The sequence below is a fragment of the Ranitomeya variabilis genome, chromosome 2 (genome assembly GCF_051348905.1).
Source record: "Ranitomeya variabilis isolate aRanVar5 chromosome 2, aRanVar5.hap1, whole genome shotgun sequence".
Lineage (NCBI taxonomy): Eukaryota > Metazoa > Chordata > Amphibia > Anura > Dendrobatidae > Ranitomeya > Ranitomeya variabilis.
Window position 1 is genome coordinate 758,594,825 of NC_135233.1, and position 22,533 is coordinate 758,617,357.

At 41.9% G+C, this 22,533-nt stretch overlaps 1 protein-coding gene across 6 annotated transcripts in view; it reads right to left on the reverse strand.

The window, feature by feature from the left end:
* The window catches only part of KLHL32 (kelch like family member 32), a 400,890-nt gene that overhangs the window by 23,596 nt on the left and 354,761 nt on the right, over positions 1 to 22,533 (reverse strand). For all 6 annotated transcript variants that reach the window (XM_077289687.1, XM_077289686.1, XM_077289688.1 and 3 more), the window contains 3 exons: positions 14,855 to 14,913; positions 3,416 to 3,608; positions 1,089 to 1,183 (listed from right to left, as the gene is read on the reverse strand). In XM_077289687.1, coding sequence (XP_077145802.1) covers positions 1,089 to 1,183; positions 3,416 to 3,608; positions 14,855 to 14,913 — 347 coding nt within the window. The remainder of the gene's footprint in view (positions 1 to 1,088; positions 1,184 to 3,415; positions 3,609 to 14,854; positions 14,914 to 22,533) is intronic.

A 22,533-nucleotide genomic window follows, 5' to 3' on the forward strand; every position in this document is an offset into this window, starting at 1 on the left:
AAAAGTGTCAATGTTCAATCACTCAAAAATGCAGGAAGGAACTTGGAAAGAAGAGAAGAGGACTGGTGTTCGAAATTAAGCTTGTCCGATGAGTCACAGCACTGGGCTTCAATAAGGAGAGTGTCCTACTGATTACCACTCGGCCTCGGTGATTGAAATGTACTGCACACATACTGTATGTATTTCTCTAAAAATGGCCAATGCCCATCGCTATACTGTTCAAGCAAGTTGTTGTTTTCTATTGCTCACTACTGTTACTACAATAATATGTATTAATATGTATGCGCAAATGCTCGATACTTGAGTTTGCCTACGGTGCTCGGGAATGCACAGAGTATCGCGGGTGCTCGAATGACATGTTTGAATCACCACAGGGATTGCATGACATACACGGGCATTCCCCACATTTTGGGCCTGTCTAACAGTGGCAATACGTGGCCGCAGGGACTCGATCATGTCAGTCAGGCACCCGCGATACTCGGTGCATACCTGAGCACCCTAGGCAAACATGAGTAACAAGCACTTGGGCTCATCACTAATATTTATATCTAATGCATGTTCCATATGTATAGCTTGACAGCACTGTGGCCTGTATTTTCCTAGTGATTGTTTCCGACAGTGCTTTCCCCAAATACCAAAAACATGGTGATTGGTTAGTTGGCTTCCCAAAAAAAACTTACTGATGAAGCCTTGCAGCCAAAAACTGCGACATTTGTTGTAGAACATATTTGGCTAGAGGATGTATTTTTGGGGGGCCACACTGCATTTGGCATGCATCAATTTGCTCTGAAGAAGTTTTCACACATCTAACGTTCATGGTCCATGTACAGGCTGCAATGTCTTGACTGGACTCTGGTCTTCCAACCTGAACTTAACAGCCCGAGTAGCATATGTGTGGCCTATTCGAGTCTGGAGACCCTCAGCTAGCCCATACGCACTGTGGAGGTCAGATGTATGAAACTGGTCTAATTGTGTATTTGAGATATGGAAATTAGTACCATATGGAATGAACCATTCATTATTGGGACTGATGTGAGTGATGACATCCTCTGAATAGAGCTACAGAATACGTAGGATAGACATCTTACCTGTATACATGCTAAAGGTTCATTTGTCCAAATTGAGTAACCACCAACCAAGTAGATTCTTCCATTATGAACAGCAACTCCAGACTCATTTTGCCCTTAATATTAATAACAAAAAATACTATTGGCAATGACGTACATGTACAACATTACATTGACTTATTTCATTTATATAGGATACTGAATAATTTAAAAAATGTGGATTGTTCATGTAGTTTATCCAGCCTCTGCTATAACTCATCTATATCCAGCATTACATTTGTGTTATCTGTGAGATTGGTCCACAACTGCTGTTTTATTTGGGGGCAAGCTTGCAGGTCTCCCTCCTCTGTTTCTAAATTGAGCAGTCCTTGACTTTGTGTAATTCTTACATTTGTTTGATGTGATGGTGTGCAAACTAATTTCAGGCGGGCACATGGAAGAATAATGTCCAGATACATGAAGATTTGGATTCTTTACAAATAACCTGTGGTTCTAATGATCCAGACCGGATTTTGGGTCCTGTCTTCCCTTTTTCCGGTCTGGTCATGTCAGGGGTTAACTTTTCTCAGCCTCAGTCTGGTTTCAGGTTTTGCAATTTATCTCTGTTGCATCCTGCAGGCGGTGTCAGTTATAGTCCTGCCTACGGCGTGTGTAGCTGACTCTGGTGTTATCCTGACTTGTCCTTGTCACGATTGGACTGGCGAGTAAACTGGGACCAAGGGAAACTTTCCTGGCCCTAGCTCTAGGGGGCGCCCTAACTCACCCTGTTCTCCGGGATACCTCAGATGGCGAGGATGCCGGGGCCTCTGCCCTTGCCCTGTCTCCTGACTGTCGTTCTGCGCCTGTCCCTCTCCCCACCCGGTGAAGAGAGGCGCTACCGTGTACAACAGTACACCAACCCGACAAACGGGAACGAAGACAAGGGTAAAAAGAAAACTCCGCTCTTACAAAATAAGCTCTCACAAATAACAGAGGTATCCACCAGGGTGTGAAGGACGGGGAGAGTAAATAAGGCAGGTAAAGATGAATTTTCCAAGCGTACAAACCATACAACTGTCCCACAATAAATTCCTCCAGCTCTCCAAACACCAGCTCCTCACTACTCCAGGTCTATCTAGCAAGTGCTATTTCAGACAAAGATCTGACCAGAAGGCCTAGCTTATATAGGAGAGAGGAGTGGCTAACCGAGCACAGCTGAAAGCAGGAATTTCCACATGGCCTATTAACCCCTGTCCTGCTGAAAGAAAACAACACTTTTAATACACAGGAGAAGTACTTCTTCTCAGAGATGAAGCAGAAGCCATCAGAAGCCGTGGTCTTCTGGTACTGCTCTGTCGCGGTAACTCCGTGACAGTCCTGCTGCGTTATCTGCCTGAACTTCTTGTCTACCCTCAATGTTCCCCTTTTACATGTTTACTCCCAGGTTAGGTTTTGACTTGGCTTGTATCCTGACCTGCTTCTGCCTTCTGTCTTTGGCTTATCTGTTCCTGACCTTTTGGCTTGTCTTTGACTCTGTGTTTTGTCTATTCTTTGGTACTGCGCTACTGACTATATCTACCTGGCTTGTTTGAATTTCCTGCTGCCACCTAGTGGTAGCCGCGCTGCTGCAACACAGGCCTGCTTTGTCTAGGTGCAGCCCTCCTTCCACTCTATAGCCATCTAGTGGAGCCTACCTGCATTGCAGTGGTCAATTTCTTTCTCTTCTTAAGGTTTTCCGTTATAAAACAGGTTACCCATAGGTAGTTCAGCCCCCTTGTCTATCAAAATGAGGACTAGATCATAGTACACATTGCCTACAGAAATATTGGAAAAAGTTTAAATGGAATCTGTATACAAGATTTGCTACATCATCAGAAAGCAATAAGGATGCAGAAACAGAGACCTTGATTCCAGTGATGTATTACTGTGCTGCCTACTGCAGTTTTGATCAAATCACTGTTTTATGTGATGCAAATCTACTAGTTTTCTGAATGCAGGCATTTTCTGTGTACACTGTGCATAGGCAGAAAGCTGCCAATCAGTAGACTACAAGGTAGAAAATTTGCTAGTCCTCTAGTGATAATCTCCTGCTAATTAAACAGTGATTTTATTAAAACGCAGCCCAGTAAGTGATATATCAGTGGAATCAGGGTCTCTGTCTGTACATTGAACTGCTCTCAGATTAGGTGACAGATTCCATTTAAACGCTCTCTTTATTATTTTTTGGTTAAAAATCATGTCTTGATTCTATGAAGCTAAGGCCACAAATGGCAGTCAATTCTGCGCTGGAATAGCAGAAGACTGTAGACAATTGACATACTATATATCACAGCAAAATATAAATTAGAATATCATTGGCAAATACCCACCTGTGAGTAAATTAAAGTTGCAGCGCGTCCACTGATCCGTATCAATGTTGTAAGAGTCTATGTGTCGCACCAAAATCCTATCATTGTTGTAATCTAAATCGTTTCCACCCAGGACATAAAGCTTCCTCTGGACGGCTGCCATGGCGTGGTAAACTCTTCTCTGCAGCATCGGGCTGCGACTAATCCACTTATTCTGGAAAATACAAATTAGCAATTGCTTTGGCATCCAGTACCGGCTACAGATATATTCACAGTAAGAAGATTTACTCAATTACTTTACATTAGCTTTTGCATCCAGTAGATTTCCTAAAAACTCGCCAACAATACGTGCTTGCAATGCGATCGCGCTGCATGTTTTTTAATGCCAGGGAAACACGGAAAAAGTGCATCATTTTTTTTATGCAATTTTCAAAAATGATTTTGGAAAATCGTAGCAAAAGACAATTCAGCATGATGGAGCTGCATGCACATATTGTATACTTTTGCCTGTCACCAGAAATTGTATTGAACATAAATGACAATATTCACCCGTGACATTTCTTTACCAATTGTATTCTATGACCAGTGGGACCCCAACAATCCTGAAAATTTAATGGTGACTATTGACCCCCTCACTATTTTCGCTGTATTGTGGGCCCCAGACACCTCATTCAAGTGAATGTTACCAGCAGGACTCTGGAGTTGGAGTTAGTGTAAAATGGACCGACTCCTAAAATATGTAGTAAATTGGGTACAATATTACAATGTAGGATGTGCTGTAAATGTTTTCAGAAGAATTTTGGAAAGTTATGAAATGTCCTATACATGTCTGTTCTGTTCCTGGTCTAAGGATCTTGGCTTTTAGGTGAGATGAATCTGTGCTGCACTTTATGTCCATGCTCAGTAGTGACCAGTGCTGTGGAGATGAATCTGTTCTGCAATTAATGTGCACATTCAGTAGTGACCAGTGCTGTTGGGATGAATCATTGCTGCACTTTATGTACATGCTCAGTAGTGACCAGTGCTGTGGAGATGAATCTGTACTGCACTTTATGTACACGCTCAGTAGTGACCAGTGCTGTGGAGGTGAATCTGTACTGCACTTTATGTACACGCTCAGTAGTGACCAGTGCTGTTGGGATGAATCTGTGCTGCACTTTATGTCCATGCTCAGTAGTGACCAGTGCTGTGGGGTCAGGGAAATTGAGAAGTCAGAGTCGGTCGTTTGGCTTACCGACTCCACAGCCCTGGCTACCAGCTGTAGTTCCCTGTGCACTTGGGTGTCTTGGAGTGTTGCTGTGCAGGAAACAAATTAGAAAATGATGATGATGTGTTATACCAGCACTGCATTGCCTTCACTTTAAAGGCTAAAAATACACCTTTAAGGTGAATGCACACTGCACAGATTTCCATGCAGAAAATCCACAGCGTAATGCAGCACGAGCTAAATAAATGACATTTTTAAAATCTCTACTACACGTAAAGTGACCTGCTGCGAACATTTAGACATTAACAGCATGTCAATTATTTCCTTGTGGATTTTGATGCTAATTGGAGCTTTCGTTTTTTATCTTCTTCTCCGAAAAGCCTGAGGCATCATTCAGATGACAATGTTTTACTCGTACGAGAAGTTTCATCAGTGATTTGCATTAGCATTTCCTCAGGTTTTTTAACTGATGAGCCAAAAATAAATAAGTTTCAAAACATTTTGCAGTCCGATTTTTTTTTCAGTGTCTAATAAACTCTGTGTACAAAAAAATCATTGGCATGAACAGCCCCATAGACTATCACAGGTATGAGTTCTATCCATGAAAAACACAGAAAACACACATGAAAAACTGACGTGTGAGTCTGGCCTAACTATTTTATTTTTCCATAGACATAGCTGTATGAGGGTTTGTTTTTTGCGGGATGGGTTGTAGTTTTGAATTACACTATTCATTTTACCATACAATGTACTAAATAATGAGGAAAAAACTCTAAATGGGATGAAAAAGTGAAAAATGTGCAATTCCACAATTAATTTTTGGCAAGACCAAACTTGAATGTTTATGCACCAATATTTGCAGAGGGCAGTATAGCAGTTTTTGTTTTTTAACGTCACCTTTCCATTGCAAAAATATTAGCAATCAAACTATTTGGCACTTAAAGAGTTAAGTTCAGTTAAGTCCAAGTGGGTGTTATTAGATAGTTTTCACTGGGGCCCTGTACTTCTCTCTGTATAAGTTGCTACTGATAACACAGACTTGGACTAAGGCCACGTTCTCACGTTCAGTATTTGGTCAGCATTTTACATCTGTATTTGTAAGCTAAAACCAGGAGTGGGTGATAAATACAGAAGTGATGTTGTGTTTCTATTATACTTTTCCTCCTACTGTTTAATTCCTGGTTTTGGCTTACAGATACTGAGGTCAAATACTGACCAAACACTGAACGTGATCTTAACATAACTCAGTAGGTGCCAAATATTTGACTGCTAATATCTCCACAACAAAGAGGCGAAATTAAAAAAAAAAAAAAAATGATGATGGGGGGGGGGGGGGGGGGTGATGACTGGGATCATATGCACCATTTGCAACTGGAATGCCATAATTGGCATTTATACTGCAGGATAATTGTGAGCAAGCATTGTTAAAAACACTTGCTTCATAAGATTATCTTGCCTTGCAAACAGTCTACTAATCACCCAATGATTGAAAAAAGCACTAGTTCATCAGGTGAAATGATCTTTTTTGAAGCATAAATGACCATTGTAAACAGGACTTGCCTGCCGAGAACCATGGCAGCCTATGTCAGCGATGTAGTACAGCTCGCGAAGTGGGCATCGTTTACTTTGGTCTTCATGTGTAATCAGGCATGGCGGTCGTATCGTAGCGCAGGTCATTCCATGTAAGAAGACCTATAGTGTGGGCAGTATAGAAACTGGAAATGCACAAGCCAAACTGTGTGCAGCGTGCTACATCCCAGATGTCCCTCTCCAAAGTTACCAAATATTGCTTGATGCCAAATCACCATGAATGCATGGTCTCATCCCTTACATGGTGGGTTGGTGAAGACTGAAAAGCTATGCTATGCAAGTAATCATTTATTTGCTCTCATCAGTTTTATTTGCACAGTGATACATTGCATGCAATACTTGTCACAATCCCACAGAAAAGTTCAATTTCTGTAATCGTCGTTTGTTCCAAGTACTTTGGCACCGGTTTGACACCGGTTTTGCATGAAGAAGGCACTGGGGTATCATGTCCTGAATTCATTAGGAGGTTCTTATGCCTCTTATTTCATTTGGAACATCTTTCAGATCCAATGCGCCACTCCAAGAAGTATACTCCGCTTAGGGTCTGGAGTACGTACATATCTGTAGTAAATGACGCCACGTTTGTTGTGTAAATGATGATGAATGTGTTGACTGCACTCAGCCACATCCTCCATTGGCTTTGCTCTTCCCACTTTTTAAGACATTGCCAGAGCTGGCTGGAACTGATATAAAAGTGCGAAAAGTTGCAACATTTTTCGGGCCACTACTACTTGTAAAAAAATGTTACAAAATTTCAAACAGTTTTTTGCCAGAATTTTTCCAAAAGCATTTTGACAAATCGTCCTCATTCCACTTAAATGAAGGCCAGAATACATAGGTTCCAACAAATAACTGGAAAGTACCTTGATATTTTACATCGTTAGCAAGAAACTCCCAAGGCAGAAAGATAAAAATGTCATCTGATTTGCAAAGTATTCTTCTGTCCCCGGATTACGGCATCCTTTTTCTCTACTGCAATGCCTGCCAGGTGAAGCACTACACAAGCAGCAAGGCACAGGGGTTTGAGCAAGGTCACAGCTAAAACGGCAGAGTTTGAATACTAATCAGTGATCGGGGAGCAGAGGTCACCGCAGCCTGTCTGCTAGCAGGTAGCTCTGTGCTCGGTGGCAGATGGCAGTCATTATTGACTCTCCACAAAGGCCTTGCTTAAAGCCGTGCCCCAGTGCTCAGTGATAGAGTAATTGAGATTCAGAGCGGGTACAAGCAGATGTGGTTTGCCAGAGCCCACCGTAAACAATATGCCAGCAGAATGTAGAAAAAATGAGGCTGTGTGCGCAAACATGAAGCCTTCCTGATTTAAAAAAGTTTCAATTATTAACTGTATATGTGCTCGCAATAGCGTGCCACACAATTAGCAGAGGAAACGGACATAGCTGTGATGTTCCCTTCGAGCTCATGAATTTAGAGCAGCGAGCATGCCTTTATATTACTGACGCCAAAGAAAATATATAATTAACGCATTAAAAACCAGGGTAAAGCAGAAAATAATATAGAATTCACACATAAAAACTCCTAACTTCCGTTCACACATGGGAGTTATGTTCTTAGTAATTGCCAGGGAAAACACATGCTGAAGATGCATGTTTATTTCTGTGTTACATGTATTTTATGTTGTCTTTTATATTGTACTGTCGAATCTGTTTCTTTAGATTATGTGATTTTGTGCTGATTTGTTTGCTGTTCTGGAAGTTTGCCCAAAAGTATTAGGCATGTGTGGAAAAAATGCTGCAAAGTCAGAATGCTTTAAAAAATAGAAGTGTTAAGTTTATTTTTATCAATTTATAAAATCAAATTAAAATCAATTTTGCCTTCAAAATAGTATAAATTTTCTATGTACACTTGTACACAATTTCTAAAGAACTCGGCAAGAAGGTTCTTCTAAACACCTTGGAGCACTAACCACAAATCTTTAGTGAATGCAGGCTTGCGGAAATCCTGTCTTTTCATATAAGCCCAGACAGACACAATGATATTAAGATCAGGGATCTGTAGTCACCATATTATCATTTCCAGAACTCCTAGTTCTTCTTTACGCTAAAGATAATTCTTAATGATATCGCTACTATGTTTGGAGTCATTGTTTTGCTGCAGAATTAATTTGAAGTCAACCTGACGTCTCATTGAATGGTATGTTGGAAAAGTTTCAGCATGTAATTCTCAGGATTATTTTGCAATACTGAAGACAGCATTTATCCTGATTCCATTTGTTGAAATGCAAACCCAAACTGGCAGAGGAACCTCCACCATGCCTAACTGTTGCCTACAGACACTCATTATTGTATCACTCCCCAACTGCCTTCTAAAACAGCCAAATATTTCATGTTTTTACTGATTAGATCAGAGCACCTTCTCCTATCTTATTGCACCCTCAATGCTATTTTTTCTGTGTATAGTTGGGTCACTTGGCATTGTTTTGATCTAAAATTGCTTTGCCGCAATTATTCCAGGAAGAACACTCATATCCTACTATTGGAGTTGGGTGTAGAGGCGTATCTAGGAAGCAACAGCCAGGGAATGTGCCCCAGGCACAGCCAGCAGGGGGGTGCAGGCTGGCCACCTAATGCAGCAGTCTGAAGTGTTTTCCCTGGCGGCTGCATTGTGCCGCCCCCCGGACTGGGAGTCATCAGTTCTCTGAGCAGGCTGCAGCGTGCCGGCTCCCAGTGATCAATTGTACACGCGTCTTTTAGTGTGTGGGGGAGATTTACTGTGTGTGGGAGTATTTACTGGTTGTGGGGGTACTTACTGTGTTGGCGGAGATTTACTCTGGGGGGGATTTACTGTGTGGGGGAGATTTACTGTGCGTGGGTGTATTTACTGTGTGGGGGAGATTTACTGTTTGTGGAAGTTTTAAAGGGAACCTGTCACCACGTTTTTGGAAGATGGGATAAAAATAGCGTTAAATAGGGGCAGAGGTGGGCGTTACATTAGTGTGTTTGTTATGCGTTTATTACCCACCTAAGTTGCCGAAATACCTTTGCAAAGTCTCCGTTTTCGCCTGTCAATCAGGCTGGTCTGGTCAAAAGGGCGTCTTGTCCTCCCCCAGATTTTGCGTAGTTTTCCGTTGGTGGCGTAGTGGTGTGCGCATGCCCAAAGTCCTGAATCCTCTGCCAGGGGATTTAAAAGAGCGCGCTGTTCGTTTTCATTGGTGATCGGTGGGCGCGGCCATCTTCCTTTGGCCGCGCGTGCGCAGAAGCGGCGCTCTGCTGGCCGCGGCTTCAGGAAAATGGCCGCGGGATGCCGCGCGTGCGCAGATGGATATCGCGGCGGCCATTTTCCTGAAGCCGCGGCCAGCAGAGCGCCGCTTCTGCGCACGCGCGGCCAAGGGAAGATGGCCGCGCCCACCGATCACCAATGAAAACGAACAGCGCGCTCTTTTAAATCCCCTGGCAGAGGATTCGGGACCTTGGGCATGCGCACACCACTACGCCACCAACGGAAAACTACGCAAAATCTGGGGGAAGACAACGCCCTTTTGACCAGACCAGCCTGATTGACAGGCGAAAACGGAGACTTTGCAAAGGTATTTCGGCAACTTAGGTGGGTAATAAACGCATAACAAACACACTAATGTAACGCCCACCTCTGCCCCTATTTAACGCTATTTTTATCCCATCTTCCAAAAACGTGATGACAGGTTCCCTTTAATGTCAAAGAACTAGTTTGAACAAGTGCATACCAAAAAAAGCAACTTATATATCAAAATACGAAAATGGTTGCACTCAGTTGTGTTAAAGCATGTCAATACGAAATACATTTATAATATAATTTATATGCTAAGCTTTCTGACTGAGCACTCCACCCTTCACCATGTGATGTTTTAACTACATCTAATCACATCAGGTTCCGATCAATCTTATGACTGTAAGCTTTACCAAGAGAGGTGTTTATAGTCACCCATGCATTCAGATATTAGCCATAGGTAAGTGTTCACACTGGCCAGTTAGGTCAGGGACCCATTGGATTCATGAGATTACCTTGACGATAGTTCATGGGCTCCCACTATTTTGTGCTAAACGTCTCATGTGTATTTTTCCCAAATTTCAAAAGCCATTTTGCTATTCACACTTCATGTATTTCACATTGACATGCTTTAACACAATTCAGTACAACCATTTTCGTATTTTGATATGGAAGTGTTAGTGTAACGAAGTTGAGGCTGATTTACTATGTGTGGGGGTATTTACTGTGTGGTGGGGTATTTACTGTGTAGGGGGATATTTACTGTGTGTGGAATAGTTATTGTGTTTGGGGGTATTTACTGTGCGTGGGAGATTTAAAGTAACGGGGCTGAGGTAGATTTTCTGTGTGGTAGGGGAGATTACTGTGGGTGTGTGGGGAGATTTAGTATAATGGGGGGGATGATATGAGGACACATGTTTGGGGAGCAAGGGAGGGACAGGCACAATATGGGGAGCAGGAGAAATTTGAAGACCCAATATGAGGAGCAAGGAGGCAGATGGGGGCATGTATGAGGAGCGAGGGGAAAATGTACATTGAAATACTGTAGTATGGGGAGAGAGGGTGAAGGGATGGGTGTGGACACATGGGGAATCAGAGGGATGTGTGAGGAGGCAGTATGGAGAGTGAGAGGGTAAATGTGTGAGGATAATATTTTGAGAGAATAGTGCGAGGAGATCGTATGGTGGGGAAAAAAAAGTGTGAGTGGGCACAGAATAAAGACTGAGTAGTGTGTGGGGGGGTAGATGGGGGAACAGTTTAAGGTCACAGCCAAGAAGGGAGAGTGTGGTGAGGAGGCATAGTATAGAGATTGGGCAGTATAGGGGGGACACAGTGTAAGAGAACAGTGTGAAGGGGGGCCCGGTATGGAAAGGAGAGGGCAGTGTGGACGGCATATTTTGTGCAGGGAATATAGAGAGGGGCAATTATTTATTCAGAAGCTCAGCTTAGGCAGATATTTTTATTCAGGAGCATTATAATACTGCTATATTTAAGGATATTGTGTGGGCATGTGCTACACAAGACCGGAGAAGATAGAAGTCTGCAGAGACGAGCGTTGGATGTGAAAAGTCATCATGAAGTCTGGACAAGATGAAGAAGAAAAGAAAGAGAACAACATCATCTATCAGGTACCTGGATGTAAATGTTATTTGTGATACTGACTAATTCTCATATTTGTACTTATGTTAGGAGCATTAAAGGGGTTGTCCAAGTCTGTGATGAGTCAGCAGTCATTCTATGTGACTGCAGGCTTCTGAATTCTCACAGTGCACACTGCACGCTGTCAGGATTCTCTCGTGCTGGCAATTTCCATAAATGCGGTCAAGTGCCATGTGGACATGCGTGGCCTCACTCAATGAAAAGTGAGGCCGGACATGTCTAGTCGGAATGTGACCAGAAGTATACAAATCACAGAGTGTAATATACTCACTGTCAGGATTCAGCCCTGCTTGCTGCTGATCGGCATGTGACTAAGTGTGGAAAAGTGGATATGTGCTGGGGGGGTGCGGCGGGGGAGTGCCAAATTGAATTCTTGCCCCGGGTGCCAGAAAACCTAGGTACACCTCTGGTTGGATGTAGCGGAGTCCCACTGGTTGCTGCCAGTTTTGAGCTGATAGCTCTGTTGGACATCTTCCAATTTTAAAGGGAAGTAAGAATGATGTCTTTTTTTTAACCTGCTCTAAGTTTCCTTAGCTGCCTGTTGTGCCTATGGTCCTCAATATTGCTCATTTCTTGGTGCTTCTTCTAAAAACATTGAACAGCGCATCTCAAAAACACACCATTTTTGTCAGATGAGAAGCAGTATATCTACCTTTTGTCCCGTTGCAATGCTCTGTCTAGCCATGGAGTATGACCAGTGACACGAAAGAAGAACAAATAGTCCTGGAAGTGATGATATAACCCTCATAAAGTTCTGATATCAACATCATCAAGTCTCTCTGGGATTATATCAAGGGACAGAAGGATTTGAGCAAGTGTAAACTCACAGACGATATGTGGTATTCCAGTGACCTGTGACTAGGGATGAAAGGACCCGTGGATGTTCGGGTTCGAGTGAACTTTAGTCCAAAGTTTGGTTTGAGTACCAGAACTCTACCTGAACTTGAACCTGAAGCCGAACGCCGTAGAAGTCAATGGGGACATAAACTTTGGTTCTGTAAAAATGTTTGTAGTAAGGGCTAGTGGGCCGCTATATGCCTCTCTTTCGCTCATCGCTACCTGTGACATGAAACTGCTTCCACAATCTTACATTTCTAGCAGAGTTTGTCTGTTCCTCACCCAGTTTTAAGCCTCCTACACAGCGGTTTCTGTTAAAGTTAATGACTGTGTTTCATTCTACCGTACATATGATTATTATCGCATATTTTGTATAATTCGCCACTCGTACACCTGCATATACTGACTTTGTGCAAATGCACCTAGATGAATTGGTGCTGTTTGAAGGCAAAGGGTGGTCACGCCAAATATTGTCTTAAATTTTTCTTTTGTTACTTCTCTTTTTGCATATGTATACAGTACTCAGCATAAATGTCTACACCCCATCAGATCTATCAGAAAACATTTCCTCTCAGAATCAACATTTTCCCCTCACAATCAACATTTTCAATGAGATACCATACTACAAAATACTCACACATGTGGGCAGAGCCATTGATTGCAAAAAAAGATTTGTTATTTTTGCATACCCAAAAAGTAATTTTCCTAACAAATTCAGTCAAGACCATGTTACAAAAATGAGTACACCCCTATGAAAGTCTTAAGATTAAAGTTCAGACTACAAAATTCTAATTAACAAGAATTCACTACAGCTAAGTTTAATTATTCATTAGTTAGGTGTCCTGCATACAGTTAATTATAAAAGGGCGTTACATAACAAAGAAAATCCTTCCCATTTCACACTGTCAGCAATGGTACCATATGGCAGAAAAATGTCACAAGACCTCAGTAAGAAAATATATATTTTTTTTTTTACACAGGAAAGGTGATACAAAAAGATCAGCAAAGCTTCACTTATCAGTCAGAATTCTGTAGCCAAAGTGATCCATAAATCTAACAAAGATGAAACTGCAACCATCTTACAAAGATATCCAGGCCGGTCACAGAAGTTAAAACCTAAACAAGGACATGTTCTAATGAGAAGAGTTACAGAAAATTGACATGCAAGTTCACTGAAGTTAGTTACAGAAGTAAAAATCCAGACTGGGGTGTTTCCCATGACACAATATGGTGTACACTGCAGAGGAATGGCATTCATGGGTGCCGTACACGAAGGAAGCCTCTCAGAAAGTCCATTCACAAAAAAGCCTGCCACGGCCCATGCAGGAAATTATGAAAACTACTGGAACTCTATACTTTGGAGTGATGAGATCAAGATAAAGGTTTTTGAAACCAATGGCTTCAATACTGTATGGCGCCGCAAAGGTGAGGAGTACAAACAAAAATGGATGGTACCTACAGTGAAACACGGTGGCACTGACATTATGTGGGGCTGCATGAATGCTGCTGGTGTTGGGGAGCTACAGCTCATTGATGGTGTCATGAGTTTACAGAAATACTGCACTATAGTGAAAGAGAAGATGCTACCATCACTAAATGCCCTTCGTAGATGTCCACTTTTCCAACATGACAATGATCCGAAACACACAGGAGAACAGGGTGAAAGTGATTTTATTGCTAAGTATACTTCCTGATCTGAACCCAATCGAACACTTGTGGGGAATTCTGACGAGACAAGTTGAGCATCATTCTCTATACAGGATCCAGGCTCTGGATCCTGTATAGAGAGTGCATATACAGGTCGTTCTTGTAGTATGGAAAAAGATAGATGTTGCAATGTGTTGCCAACTTGTTCAATCCATGCTTAGAAGAGTTGGAGAGGTCCTTAAAAATTATGGCGGTCATGCAAAATACTAGATGTAGTACTTTTTGATATGGGGTGTATTTTTGCATCAACTAATTTGAGTAAAACTGAAGATTTTGTAGTTAAAGTTATATTATTACTTTTAGGCCGGAGTCACACTACAATACAATATGGCTGAGTGCTATGTGATAAAACATCGCAACGCACTCGGCCCAGTGTTATTCTATGGGGCAGCTCACATCTGCAATTATTTTCTCATGCCAAATCGGCATGTGAGAACAATAAAAGCATGTTGCGACTGGCACCAAGACTCGGCCGAGTCTATGCTTACTCGCACCCACATAAGCCTATGGGTGCGAGTGACACAACACACAGAGTGAGGTGCGATATACGCCGACGCCAGCAGCGGAGGAGATGGAGGAATTAATTTCTCTGCAGCCTCGGCAGCTGTACTCCGATCCTCTCTGTTGCAAGAGGATCGGGGCACAGTAGCATGGAGCCGAGGGTCATTACCATATCGCATCCTATGCTCTTGCATCAGATGCCATATGCTAGTGTGACTCCAGCCTTACTTTCATGTTATGGGTTAAAAAAAATGTTCTATGAAACTCAGTCTTATTAAAAATTTGGAGACTGTTCTCTGAAAAGTAAGATCTTAATCAGCATTTCACTGTACAAAAGGGGTGTAATAATTTATGCTAAGCACTTTTTCTTGATACATGTATGTGTTGTGCATAAAGAAAATCACTAAAATACACAAAGCAAAGAACGCATGAAAATTAATATTTTTTCACTTGGGGATAATACGCATTATATTACATACCTGTTTTGGATCATATACCATTAGTCTGTTCTGATATTGTGCTGTGTTAGTTACACCACCTGAAATGACAAAAGTTCAGAATATATTTAGAAATTGTGATCACAAATTACACCACTAATACCACCATAGTTTTTGGTCTATATAGTGCTGCTGACTACACCTTGCAAAGTCAGACAGATGCTGATGCTCATCCCATCTAGCAATAGATGATTTTCTCTCTAATTGTCAAACCAAAGCACTATACAAAAAAAACAAATATACTTACAGGACCCAGGTAAAAAAAAACCCAAGTAAAAAGCCAACTTCAGGTCTGAACTAATATGGTGATAGCCCCCTCAAATATGTGAATTCTCCCCTCCAACACTGTTTGGCTGATGTGTTTCAAGGGAACCTAACAGCTGATTCATACTGCCCAAACCACACAAGACTGGCTAAATTATTTCAGCATTGTAGGTTCTACATTGTAGCACGGTAGTGCTTCAGGGAAAATACAAGAAAGATATATATCTTTGTACCGTGTTAGCCAGTAGATAGAAAAATATTTAGATGTGAGAGTCCTCAGTGGTTGATACCTTTTAGTGGCTAACTGAAAAGATGGTAACAAATTGCAAGCTTTCGAGACTACACAGGTCTCTTCATCAGGCGAAGACTAATGCAAATTCCGCTAGTCTTTGCCTGATGAAGAGACCTGCATAGTCTCGAAAGCATGCAAGTTGTTACCATCTTTTCAGTTAGCCATTAAAGGGTAACAACCACTGAGGACTCTCACGTCTAAATATTTTTCAGGGAAAATATACATTAAAATGGTGAGGGGTGATGCTGAAACTAAAATAACTAGTCTAAGGGCTCATACCCAGTTGCGAGAAAAAAAGGTCCAATTTCTGGACTGAAAAAACAGACGAGTGTCATGCGAGTGTAATGTGATTTCCGTGCGATTTTTTTCCACGGAACATCCGTATGACATGCCTATGCAATCCATATGCAATGCGATTTTAACATGAGGTTTTACATACATCAGTTCTCTATGTAAAAGCTCATGTTAAAATCGCATTGTAAAATACAACTGTACACATCGTTTTAAAACCAAATAATCTTCAAAACATATATATATACACTACCGTTCAAAAGTTTAGGGTCACTTAGAAATTTCCTTATTTTTGAAAGAAAAGCAGTTTTTTCCAATGAAGCGAACATTAAATGATTCAGAAATACACTCTATACATTGTTAATGTGGTAAACGACTATTCTAGCTGCAAACGTCTGGTTTGTAATACAATATCTTCATAGGTGTATAGAGGCCCATTTCCAACAACCATCACTCCAGTGTTCTTATGGTACTTTGTGTTTGCTAACTGTGTAAGAAGGCTAATGGATGGTTAGAATACCCTTGAAAACTCTTGTGCAAGTATGTTAGCACAGCTGAAAACAGTTTGGCTGATCAGAGAACCTATAAACCTGACCTTCCTTTGAGCTAGTTGAGAATCTGGACCATTACATTTGTTGGTTCTATTAAACTCTCAAAATGGCCAGAAAAAAAGACCTGTCATGTGAAACTCAACAGTCTATTCTTGTTCTTAGAAATGAAGGCTATTCCATTCGAGAAATTGCCAAGAAACTGAAGATTTCCTTCAACGGTGTGTACTACTCCCTTCAGAGGAGAGCACAAACTGGCTCTAACCGGAGTAGAAAGAGAAGTGGGAGGCCCTGTTGCACAAGACAAGTACATTAGAATCTGTAGTTTGAGAAATCGAAACCTCACGGGTCCTCAACTGGCAGTTTAATTAAATAGTACAGGCAAAACACCAGTATCAACGTCTACAGTGAAGAGGCGACTTCAGGAGGCTGGCCTTCAGGGCAGAGTGGCAAAGAAAAAGCCATATCTGAGACTCGCTAATAAAAGGAAAAGATCAATATGGGCAAAAGAACACAGACATTAGACAGAGGAAGATAGGAAAGAAAAAAGTGTTATGGACAAATGAATCCAAGTTTGAGGTGTTTGGATCACACAGAAGAACATTTGTGAGACGCAGAACAACTGAAAAGATGCCGGAAGAGTGCCTGACGCCATCTGTCAAGCATAGTGGAGGTAATGTGATGGTCTGGTGTTGCTTTGGTGCTGGTAAAGTGAGAGATTTGTACAAGGTAAAAGAGATTTTGAATAAGGAAGGCTATCACTCCATTTTGCAATGCTACGCCATACCCTGTGGACAGCCCTTGATGGGAGCCAATTTCATCCTACAACAGGACAATGACACAAAGCACACCTCCAAATTATGCAAGAAGTATTTAGGGAAGAAGCAGGCAGCTGGTATTCTATCTGTAATGGAGTGGCCAGCGCAGTCACCAGATCGCAACCCCATTGAGCTGTTGTGGGAGCAGTTTGACCGTATGGTACGCAAAAAGTGCTCATCAAGCCAAAGCAACTTGTGGGAGGGGCTTCTGGAAACATGGGGTGAAATTTCTCCAGATTACCTCAGCAAATTAACTGTAACTGTTACACACATACATATATATATCTTTATATTTCATAGAGATATAGATAGTAGAATAGCCGATAATTCATTCGTCAGCTTCTGCAAAATCATTGCAGAATCCCGACAGGATAGGAGACATGGTTTACATATAGTAAACCATTTCAGAACAGTTAGATTTATATATGTCAGTGTCTAATACTGTTAGTACTATGTGTGTAAAATTTGGGACCTGTATGTATTTAATAAATGAATGTATTCACGGAAAAAACTGGCTTGGGCTCCAGCGCAATTTTCTGCGCCAGAGAGGGAAAGCCAGTGACTGAGGACAGATATTAATAGCCTAGAGAGGGACCATGGTTATTGGCCCCCTCCTGGCTAAAAACATCTGCCCCCAGGCACCCCAGAAAAGGCATATCTGGAAGATGCGCCTATTCCGGCACTTAGCCTCTCTCTTCCCACTGCCCTGTAGCGGTGGCATATTGGGTAATAATGGGTTAATGTCACCTTGCTATTGTAAGGTGACATTAAGCCAGGTTAATAATGGAGAGGTGTCAATAAGACACCTATCCATTATTAATCCAATAGTATGAAAGGGTTAAAAAAAATACACACACATTAAGAATAAAGTCTTTTATTGAAATAATAAACACAGGTTTTCGCTCTTTATTACACTCCCAATCCAAGCGAAGCCCTTGTTCTTCTGTAAAAAATCCAAAATAAAAAAGCAACAATATCCCATAACTACCAACTTATATGCCTATTCATCATGGTAACTCATAGTATAGCAGAAATCTGTACCATCTATGAAAGAGGACCACCGAGACCTATCACCAAAGATAGACAAACAAGGGAAAGAAAGAACGATGACAAATGGTCACAACAAGTTTGTAGAAAAACTATAAACTTTATTAATAATATTCAATATTAAAAACCAGGTGCAAGAAGGGAAGGTAATAGCAGCACCAAAACACTGTTGAAAAAGACAAGGAAGCGTGCCACCAGGACCAACAGTCATCCACACCTGACGAGTTCTTTACAAGTGCATGCCAGTAGAAAAAATAAACAAACATGGAAAAAGCATAATGAAAAAACTAAGCAGACACAAAATAATTAGTAGATGTTGAAGCTAGGAAAATCCAAGCAACTAGTAATAATCCATACTGTGGGACATAGGAAAATAGGCAATAACTGCTATAATACCATCACAAAAGTATGCCATAACCTATCAAATAACCATAATCAATAACACCACAGCAGAGTACCCACCGCACGGATGACTGTAGAACTGGGGACACGCTTCCACCCCAACGCACGTTTCGGCGATCACACCTTCATCAGGGGGTCAGGGGGATTATTACTAGTTGCTTGGATTTTCCTAGCTTCAACATCTACTAATTATTTTGTGTCTGCTTAGTTTTTTCATTATGCTTTTTCCATGTTTGTTTATTTTTTCTACTGGCATGCACTTGTAAAGAACTCGTCAGGTGTGGATGACTGTTGGTCCTGGTGGCACGCTTCCTTGTCTTTTTCAACAGTGTTTTGGTGCTGCTATTACCTTCCCTTCTTGCACCTGGTTTTTAATATCCCATAACTGTACAGTCAAGTCCCACGCTGCAATCCATGTCAAGGGGTTAAATAGTTTACAACTGGAAGCTGTGCTAATGGGACTGACCAGGCTGTAAACCACTGTGTAATGAATGAAAAGCTGCCTGTGCAGCCTCCCCACCTGACCGGACATGAACTCTATAGCGTGGGATAGTTTCTGAACTTTTTCCCACGCTTCCGAGTTCACCTCAGGTCAGGCGGGGCCGCTGTGCAGAATAAAGATCCTATTAGAGAAAACAACTCTTTGACGAGAGGGATCAGAGGAGGATTTCAAGAAACAGTTTGAGTAACAGATGGTGCTCAGTCAAGCAGCATATCTAATATATAAAGCTGAATGTGTGTATGTGTGTGTGTATGTATGTATGTATGTCCGGGATTGGCATCTGAACCGTCGCAGCTACAGCCACAAAATTTTGCACGGTCACACGTCTGGACCCCGAGAGCGTCATAGGCTATGTTGTGAGGTGAAATTTTAACCCCGCGCTTTCCAATTCACCAAACAATTTTGCCCCTATCTACATAATGGGGAAAAAGTGAAAGGAAAAGTGTTGGAGGCGTCGCAGCTACAGGCACAAAATTTTGCACAGTCACACGTCTGGACCCCGAGAGCGTCATAGGCTATGTTGTGAGGTGAAATTTTAACCCCGCGCTTTCCAATTCACCAAACAATTTTGCCCCTATCTACATAATGGGGAAAAAGTGAAAGGAAAAGTGTTGGAGGCGTCGCAGCTACAGGCACAAAATTTTGCACAGTCACACGTCTGGACCCCGAGAGCGTCATAGGCTATGTTGTGAGGTGAAATTTTAACTCTGCGCTTTCCAATTCACCAAACAATTTTGCCCCTATTTACATAATGGGGAAAAAGTGAAAGGAAAAGTTTTGAAGGCGTCGCAGCTACAGGGACAAAATTTTGCAGTCACACGTCTGGACCCTGAGAGCGTCAAAGCTATGTTGTGAGGTGAAATTTTAACCCCGCGCTTTCCAATTCACCAAACAATTTTGCCCCTATCTACATAATGGGGAAAAAATGAAAGGAAAAGTGTTGGAGGCAAATTAACAGCTGCCAGATGTGAACAAGGGGGACTTAAAGAATGACAGCGATGGCGCCAAAGAGTATATACCATACAGTTGCTAAGGTGGGGCCCCGACATGGGATAATCACCACACCACCACGGGGATATGAACACACACACAAAATGCGCCACACACTACCACGTGCTCGAACACATATACCACCCTCAGCGCACATTTCACCACACATACACCAACCTCGCCACATAAAAGTAGAAACACAAAAGTCGCCGCTCAAAACTCGCCACGCGCAAAACTCTCCACATGCAAAACTTGCCACACGTGCAAAACTCACCTCATGGAAAACTCGCCACACGCAAAACTTGCACACGCCGGAAAATTGCCACACGCAGAAAAATTGCCACATGCACAAAAGTTGCAACACATGCAAAACTTGCCTCACACAAAACTTGCACATACTCAAGAGGCACCACACATAAAACTCGCCACGCGCAAAACTCGCCATGCGCAAAACTTGCTGCACACAACTTGCTACACTAACCTGTCACATGCAACTCGACACACAAAAAGTTGCTACACGCATGTCGCCACACAAAACTCATCTCACAAAAGTCCCTACATGCATGTCGCCACACGCAACTCAACACACACAACTTGACACACGAAACTCGCCCTAAAACACACACAAGTCTGGTATTATCCTTCAAAAATAAAAATCTGATTAATAAGCAGACAAACTACAAGAGCAACAAATGTACCATATAGGAATCCGGCAGCTGTCAGTCACATGACCAGTCTATTATGTGTATGTGTGAGCTAATATATACTGCCAGGGGGTGGGCTTACTGTTGGCTGGGGATTTATCAGGCTGCCATTTTAGCTTACAAATACTGAGGTAAAAATACTCACCAAATAACGTGTGAACGAGGGCTAATACAGGAGGAGATGACATACAGATATATACTATATACAGGAGGAGATGACACACAGGTATATACTATTTACAGGGGAGATGACACACAGGTATATACTATATACAGGAGGAGATGACACACAGATATATACTATATACAGGAGAGATGACACAGGTATATACTATATAGAGGAGGAGATGACATACAGGTACATACTACATACAGGAGGAGATGACATACAGGTATATACTATATACAGGAGGAGATGACACACAGGTATATACTATATACAGGAGCATATTACCTACAGGTATATAGTATATACAGGAGGAGATGACATACAGGTATATGCTATGTATAGGAGGAGATGACATACAGGTATATACTATATACAGGAGGAGATGACACACAGATATATACTATATATAGGTGAGATGACACACAGGTATATACTATATACAGGAGATTACATACAGGTATATCTAATATATAAAGCTGAATGTGTGTATGTATGTATGTGTGTATGTCCGGGATTGGCATCTGCACCGTCGCAGCTACAGCCAAAAAATTTTGCACAGTCACACGTCTGGACCCTGAGAGCGTCATAAGCTATGTTGTGAGGTGAAATTTTAACCCCGCGCGTTCCAATTCACCAAACAATTTTGCCCCTATCTACATAATGGGGAAAAAGTGAAGGGAAAAGTGTTGGAGGAAAATTGACAGCTGCCAGATGTGAACAATGAGGACTTAAAGAATGAGAGCGATGGCGCCAAAGAGTATATACCGTACAGTTGCTAAGGTGGGGCCCCGACATGGGATACTCACCACACACGGGGATATGAACACAAACACAAAATGCGCCACACACTACCACGTGCTTGAACACATATACCACCCTCAGCACACATTTCACCACACACACCAACCTCGCCACATAAAAGTCGAAACACAAAAGTCACCACTCAAAACTTGCAACGCGCAAAACTCGCTACATGCAAAACTCGCCATATGCAAAACTCGCCACACGTGCAAAACTCACCTCATGGAAAACTCACCTCATGCAAAACTTGCACACACAGAAAAATTGCCACATGTACAAAAGTTGCACCACATGCAAAAGTTGCCTCACACAAAACTTGCACATACTCAAAACGCACCACACATAAAACTCGCCACGCGCAAAACTCGCCATGCACAAATCTTGCTGCACACAACTTGCTACACTAACCTGTCACATGCAACTCGACACACAAAATGTTGCTACACGCATGTCGCCACACAAAACTCATCTCACAAAAGTCGCTACATGCATGTCACCACACGCAACTCAACACACACCACTTGACACATGAAACTCGCCCTAAAACACACACAAGTCTGGTATTGTCCTTCAAAAATAAAAATCTGATTAATAAGCAGACAAACTACAAGAGCAACAAATGTACCATATAGGAAATACGGCAGCTGTCAGTCACATGACCTGTCTATTATGTGTATGTGTGAGCTAATATATACTGCCAGGGGGGAGGGCTTCCTGTTGGCTGGGGATTTATCAGGCTGCCAATAGCAACCAATCACAGCTCAGCTTCTATTTTGCTACAGTTAATTAACCTGAGCTCTGATTGGTTAATATAGGCAACAAAGACATTCTCA